The sequence below is a fragment of the Centrocercus urophasianus genome, unplaced genomic scaffold (assembly GCF_019232065.1).
Source record: "Centrocercus urophasianus isolate 14NV4802_14NV808 unplaced genomic scaffold, USGS_Curo_1.0 seq_927, whole genome shotgun sequence".
In the NCBI taxonomy this organism is placed as follows: domain Eukaryota; kingdom Metazoa; phylum Chordata; class Aves; order Galliformes; family Phasianidae; genus Centrocercus; species Centrocercus urophasianus.
Genome location: NW_024885563.1, coordinates 1 through 11,807, shown reverse-complemented (window position 1 = coordinate 11,807; position 11,807 = coordinate 1). Strand labels below are relative to the sequence as shown.

Here is an 11,807-nt window from a genome sequence, read left to right as displayed (position 1 = left end):
CCTGTTCCCTTCAGAGTTCCACTGAGGATTGGTTTTGTTGTTGGGTTGGTATCTGAGTTCAGCCCTGCTCATTTTGGAGTCCCGCTGAGGACTGGCTTTGTTGGGTTCACATCTTTGAGTTCATTTTCCAGTCCCACTGAGGACGGGCTCTGTGCGGTTCCTGTTTTGGGCTCAGCCCCACTCTTTGCCTCCCACTGAGGATGCACTTTGTTGGCTTCGCACGCCTTCGGCTCCTTGGCATCACCAAACTCCACCTTTGCATCCCCAGTAACCACAGTTCTCTCTGTTTTTTTTTTTACCTCCTCTGCAGCCGCCGGGGGGGAGCCGGTGCGGGACATCCGCTGTGAGTTCTGCGGGGAGTTCTTTGAGAACCGCAAGGGTCTGTCGAGCCACGCGCGCTCCCACCTGCGCCAGATGGGGGTGACGGAGTGGTACGTCAACGGCTCCCCCATCGACACGCTGCGCGAGATCCTCAAGCGCCGAACTCACCCGCGGAGCGGAGCTTCCAACCCCATGGGCCCCGGGCACAAAGCCATGGCCAAGACCCTCCTGGCGGCCATGGGACCCCTGGAGCCGCGGGGTCCCGGCGAGCTCCACATCCCGACTCTGCCCAAGAAGGTCCAGCAGCCCGGCAGTCCCCTGGGCCACTCTCCTACCTCGTCCCCGCCTCCCACTGCCCGGAAGATGTTTCCAGGCCTCTCTCCTCCCTCCTTGCAGAAGAAGCTCAAACACGACCAGATGAGAGTGGAAATCAAGCGTGAGATGATGACCGGGGGTCTCCACGGGGAGCCCCATCCCTCCGACCAGGCTTGGCCGCCGCTGGAGGAGATGTCACCCTTGAACCTCTGTAAGTGTGTGGCTGTCACCTTCCCCCTCCCGTGGGCTGGTGGGGGTCGGGCACACGCCGTGCTGGGGAGGGGGATGTGGGATCCAAGGTCCCTTCCAGCCCATTCCATGGCGGTTTTCAAAGATCCTTCCAACCCACCCCCTTCTTATCATTCAGTGATCTTCAAGGTCCTTTCCAGGCCAATCCCTTCTATCATTGCATGGCTCTAACATCTGTAAGCTCCCTTCCAACCCAGCCCTTTCTATGGTTCTCTGATGTTTGAGGACCATTCCAATTCAACCCATTCCAGGGTTCTGTATTTCTATGATCTTCAAGGACCCTTCCAACCCAGCCCATTCTATGGCTCTGTGATCTTTAAGGACCCTTCCAACCCAACCCATTCTATCACTGTATGATCTTTAAGGACCCTTCCAACCCAACCCATTCTATCACTGTATGATCTTCAAGGACCCTTCTAACCCAACCCATTCTGTGGCTCTATGATCTTCAAGGACCCTTCCAACCCAACCCATTCTATGGCTCTATGATCTTCAAGGACCCTTCCAACCCAACCCATTCTATGGCTCTATGATCTTTAAAGACCCCTCCAACCCAAGAGCTCTCTGATGGGTGCTGTTCTCTTTGGGTACTTTGGGGTCAGCTGGAAGCACGGCGCTGTGGGATCTGCTTGTGGATCGTCTTCTGTGGGTTGTGCTGTGGGATATGGGGGCAGGTGGGCTCAGACCCACTCCCCCTGACGCCAGCTCTCTCCCTGCAGCCTCCCGAGCCGACCCGGTGCGGGACATCCGCTGTGAGTTCTGCGGGGAGTTCTTTGAGAACCGCAAGGGTCTGTCGAGCCACGCGCGCTCCCACCTGCGCCAGATGGGGGTGACGGAGTGGTCGGTGAACGGCTCCCCCATCGACACGCTGCGCGAGATCCTCAAGAAGAAATCGAAGCCCTGCGTCATCAAGAAGGAGCCCCACACCTCCATCATCGAAACCCCCAAAGGCTTTGGGGAGGAGGGGATGGACCCCAAGCCCTCTGGAAAAGTGCTGCAGGCCATGGCCCTGCCTCCACTGGGCGGGAGGACGGGGAAACCCGGCGGCTCCAGCATCGGCCGCGAGCTCTCGCTGTCGCCGCTCACCGCCAAGCCCCACGGCGCCTTCCTGACACCGCTGGCCACCAAACGGCCGCTGCAGGACGACCGCCTGGGTCCCCACCCCGAGGTGAAGCACAAGGCCTACATCCAGACCGAGCTGCCCTTCAAAACCAAGTCCGTGCACGACAAGCCCACGCACACATGTAAGTGTGGGGAGGCACGTGGTGCGGCTTGTCCAGGTTCCTGGAGGCTGCGGGGAGGGGCTGGAGGGTTGGCGTGCGTTGGCCGTGGCCACCGTCAGCTGCGGTCGTGCATTGGCCAAGTTGTTGTGTTGACCGTGGGCACATGTTGGCCGTGGTGTTGCGTTGCCATAGCCACGTGTCGGCCATGCTGTTGGCCATGGCCACATGTTGGCCATGGTGTTGTGTCGGCCATGGTGTTGGCCATGGCCACGTGTCAGCCATGCTGTTGTGTTGGCTAAGTTGCTGTGTTGGCCATGCTGTTGCGTTGGCCAAGTTGTTGCGTTGGCTATGGCCACGTGTCAGCCATGGTGTTGCGTTGGCCATGGCCATGTATCAGCCATGGTGTTGTGTTGGCCATGGCCATGTATCAGCCATGGTGTTGTGTTGGCCATGGCCACAGATCAGCCATGGTGTTGTGTTGGCCATGGCCATGTATCAGCCATGGTGTTGTGTTGGCCATGGCCATGTATCAGCCATGGTGTTGTGTTGGCCATGGCCATGTATCAGCCATGGTGTTGCGTTGGCCATGGCCATGTATCAGCCATGGTGTTGTGTTGGCCATGGCCATGTATCAGCCATGGTGTTGCATTGGCCGCAGTCCCACCGTCCATGGGGCACCACACTTGGATATCGGGCTCCGGCTTTTTGCTGTGATATCTCTGATAAGGAGCAGAGATTTGGGGACCGTCCACCACCCCCCATCCCACTTAGAGATGGATCCCCCATCTTGGAGCCTTGACCTCCTGCCAGGACCACCTCAGAGCTCACCGCCGCCCGCCACACGCCAGGAGGGGGCGGATTCCCACGCAGGGGTGGCGGTGGGGGGGACGGGGCACGTCTCAGCCCCTCGCTCACCGCCTGCCCCCCGCTCCCCCAGCCACCGAAGCGTGCTGCGAGCTCTGCGGCCTCTACTTCGAGAACCGCAAGGCTCTGGCCAGCCACGCGCGGGCGCACCTGCGGCAGTTCGGCGTCACCGAGTGGTGCGTCAACGGCTCGCCCATCGAGACGCTCAGCGAATGGATCCGGCACCGGCCGCAGAAAGCCGGCGCGTATCGCAGCTACATCCAGGGCGGCCGACCCTTCACTAAGAAATTTCGGAATTCGTCGCACGCCCGAGATCACGACGGAGCGCGGAGGGTGCCGCTGAGCCTGCAGCACGGCGGCATGGCGCTGCTGAGCAAAGGGCTGGCGGCGGAGCTGGCGCACGGAGAGCCCTGCAAGATCCTGGACGGCACCGGGGAGCGGCCCGTGGTCACCTCGCCGCTCTCGCTGGTGAAGATGGAAGAGCATCAGCGCTCGAATTTCCACAGTGAGTTGGGACGGGGGGGGGTGCAGCTGTCGGGAGGGGGACGGGTTGGGACCCGGTTCCCTCGGGATGCGGATCTCCTGGGGGCGGCGGCCGTTGGGATGTGGTTCCCGTGGGGGTTGAGGCCGCTGGGATCCCATTCCCTCGGGAGGTTGGAGCTGCTGGGACACGGATCTGTGAGGAGGAGGAGCCCCTCCTGTCATCGGCAGCGCTGTTGCTCCAAAGCAGAGAGGCTGTGCCATCTCTCGCAGCCCTCAGCACCACGGCAGGGTTCCCCCTTCCGCCCTGATGCCCCGTTTCCCTTCCGTTATTCCCTCCCTAGAGTTTGAGCGGAGGCAGGCAAGGCCCCTGGACCCCTCCCTGCACCGGGAGGAGGAGGGGGCCGACTTCCAGCAGAAGATGGAGGAGACCCGCCAGCCCCCACCCAGGATGAGGCCGGTGCCCTCGCTGGTCCCCCGCCCGCCGCAGACCTCCCTGGTGAAGTTTGTGGGTAACATCTACACCCTCAAGTGCAGGTAGGCCATCCCCTTTTGGGCCCCAGCCCACCTTAGGCTTAACTTTTGGGCTCCCTTTGTGCTCCTTGTGGCTTTCTTTCAGGTTCCCCTTTGGGTGCCCTCTGGGTTTGCTTCGGCTTCCTTTTGTGGGCTTCCCTTTTGAGGCAGCCTTTTCGTTTCCTTCGGGCTCTTTTTGGCTTTCTTTGAGGCTCCCCTTTGGCTTCCTTTGAGTTTCCTTTGGGCTCCCATTGGAGCGCTCCCTCTGGGTCTCTTTTGGGTTTCCTTTGGGCTCCCCTTTTGGTCTCTTTTTGGGGTTTTCTGTAGGCTTTCTTCAGGGCTCCCTTTTGGTTTCTGTTGGGCTCCCCTTTGGTCTCTTTCTGGGTTTCCTTTGAGGGCTCCCTTTGGGTTCCCTGTTGGGTTTCCTTTGAGGCTTCTTTTGGCTTTTCTTGATGTTCCCTTTGGGGTTTTCCCTTTCGCTTCCAGGTGGGCTCTGCTTTAGGTTCCCTTTGGGTTGTCTTTTCGCGCTTCCTTTGGCTTCCCCTTGGATTCCTGTTGGGTTCCTCATTGGGCTCCCATTTGGCTTCCCTTTGTGTTTCCCTCGGCTCCCAAACCTCTGAGCTCTTTGTTCTTGGGCACTGCACCCTTCAGCACTGCACCTGGGGCTGTGGGACCCCTTCCTCCCTGCTTTCCCCCCCCTCTCCCCCCTCCCCACAGCCTCTGGGCCGCTAAAGGAGCCTTGGACTGACCCGCTGCCGCCGTGTCCCCGCAGGTTCTGTGAGGTGGAGTTCCAGGGCCCCCTCTCCATCCAGGAGGAGTGGGTGCGACACCTCCAGCGACACATCCTGGAAATGAATTTCTCCAAAGCAGACCCCCTGCGGGGGGACGCCCCGGCCCCCGAGCCCCCCGCCGTGGCCGAGGCTCAGTAACGGAGCCCCCCACCCCAGGGCGACGGAGCCGAACCGGGGCACCCTCCGCCCCCCACCCCGTGCCTGCGCCTCCCCCACGGAGCAACCTCAGCCCACCCCCCCCCACTACCCCAGCGCCGGGCTGGATGGGGGGCACCCGGCCGCAAGCACTACAAGGATCAAAACCCCCCCCCCCCTCCCCCTCCCCCCCCGGGGGGGGGGGGGGGGGGGGGCCCTCGGGGACGGGGCAGGGGAAAACGGTGGCACCGCGGGTGCCCCCCCCCCTCCCCCCCGACACGGCGGGTCCGGTTCAGCCCAAAGAGGCGGGAGCTGCGTTGGCTTCCACCGGTTCAGGGACGCGGGGAGCGAGCGCCGTGTGTTTGTCTGTGGCCCGAGAGTTGCTGTATATTCGATCCCTGCAGGCAGCGCCGCCCGTCGTTCCCGGCGCTGTCGGAGCCCGTTGCTCCGGGGTTGCATGTTGCCCCGCTCCCCCTTCCCAAAGGAAAACACTTGGCTCCCCGTCACCACCCCCCCGACCCCCGATTTCCAATGGGACCGTGGGCTGCGGTGATGCTGGGGGGGTCCCGGGGGGGGGGGGGGGGGGGATCTGCGGAGCCGCACGTCCCCCTCCTCCCCCCGCTCCTCCTCACTGTTGCTATATTTTTGTTTGTTTTTTTTGTTGTTTTGTTTTTTTTCTCCCCCCCCTTGTCTAGTTGCATAGACCTTCGACTTTTTTAACTCTAGTTTTGTGTAGAAAATTTAAGGAGCATTCATTTTTATTTCGAAGTCCCGAGCCCAGCACGGCTCGGAGGGAATTTACCTTTTAACTTTTTTCATTGGGCATATTCTGGTTATTAATGTACCCGGGAATATGTACATTAGATTAAACTTCTGGAAACAACCCCCAGGGGGCTGTGTGAGTGCATGGGGGTCCTCACGGGGGATTTTGGGGGGGGGAATGAGGTTGGTTTTGGGGCCAGAGGGGTGGTTGGAGCCCACAGGGCTGGGAACAGCGGGGTGAGGACATGGCTGTGAGTCAGGGCTTGGGAGCATCATAAAGGGGACGTGGGGCCACGGCTGATGGCGTGGTGTGGGGTCGGGATGGGGGGCACACGGGGTCAGGGTGAGGGCACGACCCAGAGCTTGGGATGCTGGGGTCAGGGTGAGGCCGTGTCGGCGGGGACATTGAGGTCAAAGCGTGGCCGTGACCCCGGGCATGGGGACACCAGGGTCGGGATGGGGACATCGGGGTGGCCGCGTCCTGTGGCGGAGGGACACGGGTAGAGAGGAGGCAGTGTCACACGGCACGGGAGGAGAGATGTCGCGATGGGGACATCACGACATGGCCGTGTGCAACGACATAGCGGCACTGGGGGCACGGTGAGGCTTTTCCGTGGGGAGATGGAGGTCGGGGGGAGGCCGTGCCGTGGGGACGTGGGGTCGGACGCGGCCCCGGGGTTCCGGCACAGAACTGGCGCGGTTTCGGCGCGCTCATTCCCCGCCGGGAGCGGAGCCCCGCGGTCCTCAGCCAATGGCGACGCGCGGTGCTAAGGAAGGGGCGTGGCCAAGAGTCGCACCTGCGCGGTGGGGGCGTTGCCGGTGGCTCCGGGCTCTTCTGCCACGCGATTGGTGGAGGCAGCGCTCAGCCCTCCCACCACCCCCGATTGGCCAATCAGAGTAGAGAACGGCGGCGGCACCGCCTCTGCCAGCTGACCAATCAACGAACGTTCCCTCAGGGCCCATCGGGAAAGCCGACGATTGGCACCCGCATTCTCCAATCCTCGGCGAGACCGCCCCGCGGGAGGTGGAGACGCGACCAATGACCTCCTCCGGCCGCCCGGAGGCCGGACCAATGAGCGCGGCGGGGAGGCGGGGCGGCGCCGCCGGTACCGTTGGGCGCAGAGGCGGCGGCGGGCGGCGGGCGGCGCCGCCATTATGAGTTACTCAGGTGAGGGCGCGGCGCAAAGATGGCGGCGGGGGCGGCCAGGGGCTTCTCGGGGGCCGGGGGGCGGCGGGACGTCCCGAAAACGGGGTTTTGGGGCCGGACGCGCGGGGTTCCGTCACCGTCCGGTTGGCGGGCGGCCTCACAGAGCGGAGCGCGGGGGATGATTGGCTTCTGCCGGCCTCGCTGTTGCTGACGCGGGTCAGGGTGCTTTCGGCCCTCTTGGCCAGCCGGGCATCAACCTCCACCCCGGGTCCCTTTCTTCTTCGCAGCCGCTCAGCCCCAAGCCTGCAGCGCTGCCTGGGGTTGCTGTGCCCAAAGCGCAGGACCCGGCGCTTGGCCTCCTTCAACCTCTTCCCGTTCACCTCAGCCCAGCGATGCGGCTTATCCAGGTCCCTCTGCACGGCCTCCCTGCCCTCAGGCAGATCCACGCCACCTCCCCGCTCGGTGTCAGCTGCAAACGTACTGAGGGTGCACGCAGTCCCTCCTCTGGGTCATCAACAAAGATATCAAACAAGGTCGGCCCCAGGGCGAGCCCTGGGGACACCGCTTGTAGCGGCTCTGCAGCTCGATTCACTGCATTCACCACGACCCGCCGGGCTCGGCCCTCAGCCAGCTCCTTACCCAAAGCAGGGTGCACCCGACCGGGCCTCGGGCAGCCAGTTTCCCCAGGAGGATGCTGTGGGAAACAGTGTCAAAGCTTTGCTGAAGTCTAAACGGCCTCATCAGCGGGGCCCATCCTGTTTAATATCTTCATTGACGACTTAGATGAAGGCACTGAGTGCACCCTGAGTAAGTTTGCAGATGGCACCAAGTTGGGAGGTGGTGTGGATCTACCTGAGGGCAGGGAGGCCCTGCAGAGGGATCTGGATCAGCTGGATCGCTGGGCCAAGGTGAATGGGATGAGGTTCAACAAGGCCAAGTGCCGGGTCCTGCATTTGGGCACAACAACCCCATGCAGCACAAAGGTTTGGGGATGAGTGGTTGGATGACTGTGAAGAGGAAAGGGACCTGGGGGTGTTGGTTGATGCTCGGCTGAACACGAGCCAGCAGTGTGCCCAGGTGGCCAAGAGGGCCAGCGGCATCCTGGCCTGCATTAGAAATGGTGTGGCCAGCAGGAGCAGGGAGGTGATTGTGCCCCTGTACTCAGCACTGGTGAGGCTGCACCTCAAGTGCTGTGTTCAGTTTTGGGCCCCTCACTACAAGAAAGACAATGAGGCCCTGGAACGTGTGCAGAGAAGGGCAATGAAATTGGTGAGGGGTCTGGAGCACAAGTCTTATGAGGAGCGTCTGAGGGAGCTGGGATTGTTCAGCCTGGAGAAGAGGAGCTCAGGGGAGGCCTCATAGCACTCTACAACTTCCTGAAGGGAGGCTGTGGTGTAAAAGGGTCTGGCCTCTTCTCCCAGGCTAATAGTAGGACCTGAGGAAATGGCAAGAAGTGGACTTGGAATGGAAATGGCAGAGGAGGTTTAGGTTGGACATGAGGAGAAACTTTTTCTCTCAGAGGGTGGTCAGGCACTGCAATGGCTGCCCAGGGAGGTGGTGGAGTCGCCGTCCCTGGCAGCGTTCAAGAGGCGCCTGGATGAGGAGCTACGAGATGTGGGTTAGTGCTTGTGGTACTGATAGCAATGGGAGGGGTTGGACTGGATGATCTTGCAGGTCGTTTCCAACCTTGTGATTCTGTGATTCTGTGAACAGCCTTTCCCTCATCTACCAGTCCGGTCACCCAGCCGTAGGAGATGAGGTCGGTCGAGCACAACCTGCCTTTCATGAACCTTTCACCCAAATGAATGATCTCACCCGAAGCGATTTGCTCCGTAACTTTCCCTGGTGCCGAGGTCAGGCTGACAGGCCTGTAGTTCCCCAGATCCTCCTTAGGGCCCCTCCTGTGGATGGCAGTCCCATCACCAAGCCTCCGAGGGAGGGGTTGTGAGCACTGGGATTCGGGGTCACCTTCTGGGGATCTTAGGGGCTCTTCTCGGAGCTCAACTGGGGTCTTGGGACTCTGAGGCTCCTTTGGTTCTCCTTTTGGGGCTCTTTTGGTGGCTCCTTTGGTTCTCCATTGGAGTTCTTTGGGATCTCCATTTGGGTCTCATTTGGGGGCTCTTCTTGGAGCTTTATTGGGATCTTGAGGCTCCTTGGGGGCTCTTTGTGGTTCCTTTGGGCTCTCCTTAGAGTTTTTTGGGGATCTTTTGGGGCTCTTTTTGGAGCTCCTTTTGGTGGCTCCTGCGGTGCTCTTTAGGGTTTTGGGCTCGTTTTTGTGCTTTTGGTGCTTCGTTGGGATCTTGAGGCTCCTTTTGGAACTCCTTTTGGGGTTCTTTGGTTCTCCTTTTGGGGTTCTTTTGGGGGCTCATTTGGTTCTCCATTGCAGCTCTTTGGGGTCTCCTTTGGTGGCCCCTTCCTGGAGCTTTGCTGGGATCCCGGGGGCTCCTTTGCAGCACTTTGCAGTCTCCTTTTGGGACTCTTTTCAGAGCTTCTTTTGGGAGCTCGTTTTGGACTTTCTTGGGGTTCTTTCAAGGCCGGAGAGATGTTGTCTCACAAAGAATTGCCAGGTCCTGATTTCATTCTCCAATTCTTTACCTGCAAAATGCTCCATTGTGGGGTTGTGTGCACCTGAACCCCTTTCTGCTCCCTTGTCTTGGAGGTCTGGTACCCCCTGCTCCCAATTTTCTGTGTGAAACCAGGAGAGTTGGCACTTGCGGGTAGGACACCGCTGTGTCACGGTGTGGCGTGGCAGAAATGGAAGCTGAAAGAAAGAACAGGGACCTCATTCAGGGAAAAAATCTGCATCGTCTGAAGGCCAGCAGGTTGACCGTGGGCCAGCAGTGTGTCCTCGTGGGCAGGAAGGCCAGGGGTGGCCAGCAGTTGGTGGACAAGAATCCTCCCAACCGGTGGTGCAGACACGTCTGAAGGCCGTGCTGCCATTCAGCGAGAGCTGGACATGCTGAGAGCTGGGCAGGAAGAAACTGCATGAGGTTTAACAACAGCAAGTGTAGAGTCTTGCATCTGGGGAGGAAGAATGGCATGCAGTGGTACAGGATGGAGGAGGCGCTGCTGGAGGGGAGCTCTGCGGAGAGGGAGCTGGGTGTCCTGGTGGACGACAGGTTGCCATGAGCCAGCAGTGTGCCCTTGTGGCCAACATGGCGTCCTGGGGTGCATTGCAAAGAGCGTGGCCAGCAGGTGGAGGGAGGTGATCCTCCCCCTCTGCTCTGCCCTGCTGAGGCCTCATCTGGAGCACTGCGTCCAGTTCTGGGCTCCCCAGCACAAAACAGACAGGGATCTCTTGGGAAGAGGCCACCAAGATGGTGAAGGGCCTGGAGCATCTCTGCTATGGGGAAAGGCTGAGTGAACTGGGTCTGTTCAGCATGGAGGAAAGAAGGCTGAGAGGGGAGCTGATCCAGGTCTGTAAATATCTAAGGTGTGGGGGGCAGAATGGCGAGGCCGGACTCTTTTCAGTGGTGAGTGGAGACAGGAGGAGAGGAAACGGCCGGAAATGGAGCATAGGAAGTTGTGCAGCAATGTGCGAAGGAACGGCTGTGCAGTGAAGGGAGGAGCACTGGAACAGGCTGCAGGGAGGTGGGGGAGTCTATGGGTCCCAACGTGTCTCTATGGGTCCCAACGTGTCTCTATGGGTCCCAACGTGTCTCTATGGGTCCCAACGTGTCTCTATGGGTCCCAATGTGTCTCTTTGGGTCCCAATGTGTCTCTATGGGTCCCACTGCTCACTGGAACAGGCTGCCCAGGGAGGTGGTGGAGTCTCCTGCTCTGCAGATGTTCCAGACCTGCCTGGATGCCGAGCTGTGCGCCCTGCTGTAGGAACGGCTGGGGCAGGGGGTTGGACTCCATGAGCTCTGCAGCTCCCTGCCAACCCCTGTGATTCTGTGATTCTGTTTGCAGATTGGATTTGCCACCATTTCTTTCTTTCGGGGTGTTGCTCCTTTTTGGTGGTAAACAAAACCCCCTGTGAGAAGCATGGCTCTGACTGCTTCTTCTGTCTGCTTTTCCAGGTTATGGAGACTGGAACTCTGGGACAAACAGAGGCAAGTATGCTGCCAGCTCGAGCGGGTTCCTGACAGACGGGTTCGTTAGCTGCAGCTCCTGAAGGATACAATGCAGAGTCTGCATTCCCTCTTCTTTTATTTTTGGGGTTCTTTTTTTTGCAACCACTTTCTTTTATTGTAAAACCTTGTCGAGATGTTAACGACTTCCTTCCCCCGTTTTTTCGGAAGGGCCACACGGCCAAGGATTTGGGTTTTTCTGTTCCAGCCCATCTTGATATTGCTGCTGGGTGAAGGCTGGAAAGTGGCCTCCGATGGGTTTTGGCGTTACCCAGCGAGGCTGATTTTAGAGGCTGTGCGTTGGGTGCATTTGTTCACCCATGCACCTTAGCTTGAATTAAATATTACCTGCGACAGATCGCCAGGAATGAGAGCTCTGTGTTTTGTTCTTGCAGGGTATGAGAGCTACAACTACGGCTACGGCTACGGGCAGGACAACTCGGGCAGCTATGGCTACGGCATGGCTGCCTCCAACTCGTGGGATATGGGCAACTCGGACATGGACATGAACCCGGATGGTGCTGGCAGTGCCGACGCCGTCATTGCCAAAATGAACCAGCGCCTGGACGTGGTGTCCCACCTGGATGCTGATAGCATGCAGGGCGGGCACTACGGCTCCGGCGGGGATCGGTGAGTGGGAAAACCATGGAATGATTGGATAGGTTGGGATGGAAGGGACTTTAAAGATCCTAGAACAATAGAATGGTTGGGTTGGGAGAGTTCTTAAAAATAATAGGATCGTGAAATCCTAGAATAATTGAGTTGGAAGAGTCCTTGAAGGTCAGAGAACCACGGAATCACAGCAGAGTTGAGTTGGACTCGTCCTTAAAGATCGTGGAACCGTGGAATGGTGGAGTGGTTGAGTTGGAAGGGTTTTTAAAGATGGTATCACAGCATGGTTGGGTTGGAAGGGTCCTTAAAGGTCATAGAACTA

At 59.6% G+C, this 11,807-nt stretch overlaps 2 protein-coding genes across 2 annotated transcripts; both read left to right on the top strand.

Annotated features, from left to right (window-relative positions):
• Nucleotides 1–310: 310 nt before the first annotated feature.
• LOC122171708 (protein Wiz-like) lies at nucleotides 311–4,927 on the top strand (the record flags this gene model as incomplete). Its single annotated transcript, XM_042839448.1, has 6 exons — nucleotides 311–618; nucleotides 718–847; nucleotides 1,605–2,129; nucleotides 3,046–3,477; nucleotides 3,797–3,989; nucleotides 4,738–4,927. Coding segments are annotated over 6 exons (1,745 nt in total), but the record flags the coding sequence as incomplete, so codon positions are not given.
• A 1,823-nt stretch (nucleotides 4,928–6,750) lies between these two features.
• LOC122171709 (A-kinase anchor protein 8-like) lies at nucleotides 6,751–11,523 on the top strand. Its single transcript, XM_042839449.1, has 3 exons — nucleotides 6,751–6,821; nucleotides 10,823–10,855; nucleotides 11,269–11,523. The coding sequence occupies exons 1-3, from the start codon at nucleotides 6,809–6,811 to the stop codon at nucleotides 11,505–11,507; spliced, it is 285 nt and encodes a 94-aa protein (XP_042695383.1). The 5' UTR covers nucleotides 6,751–6,808; the 3' UTR covers nucleotides 11,508–11,523.
• Nucleotides 11,524–11,807: the final 284 nt, after the last annotated feature.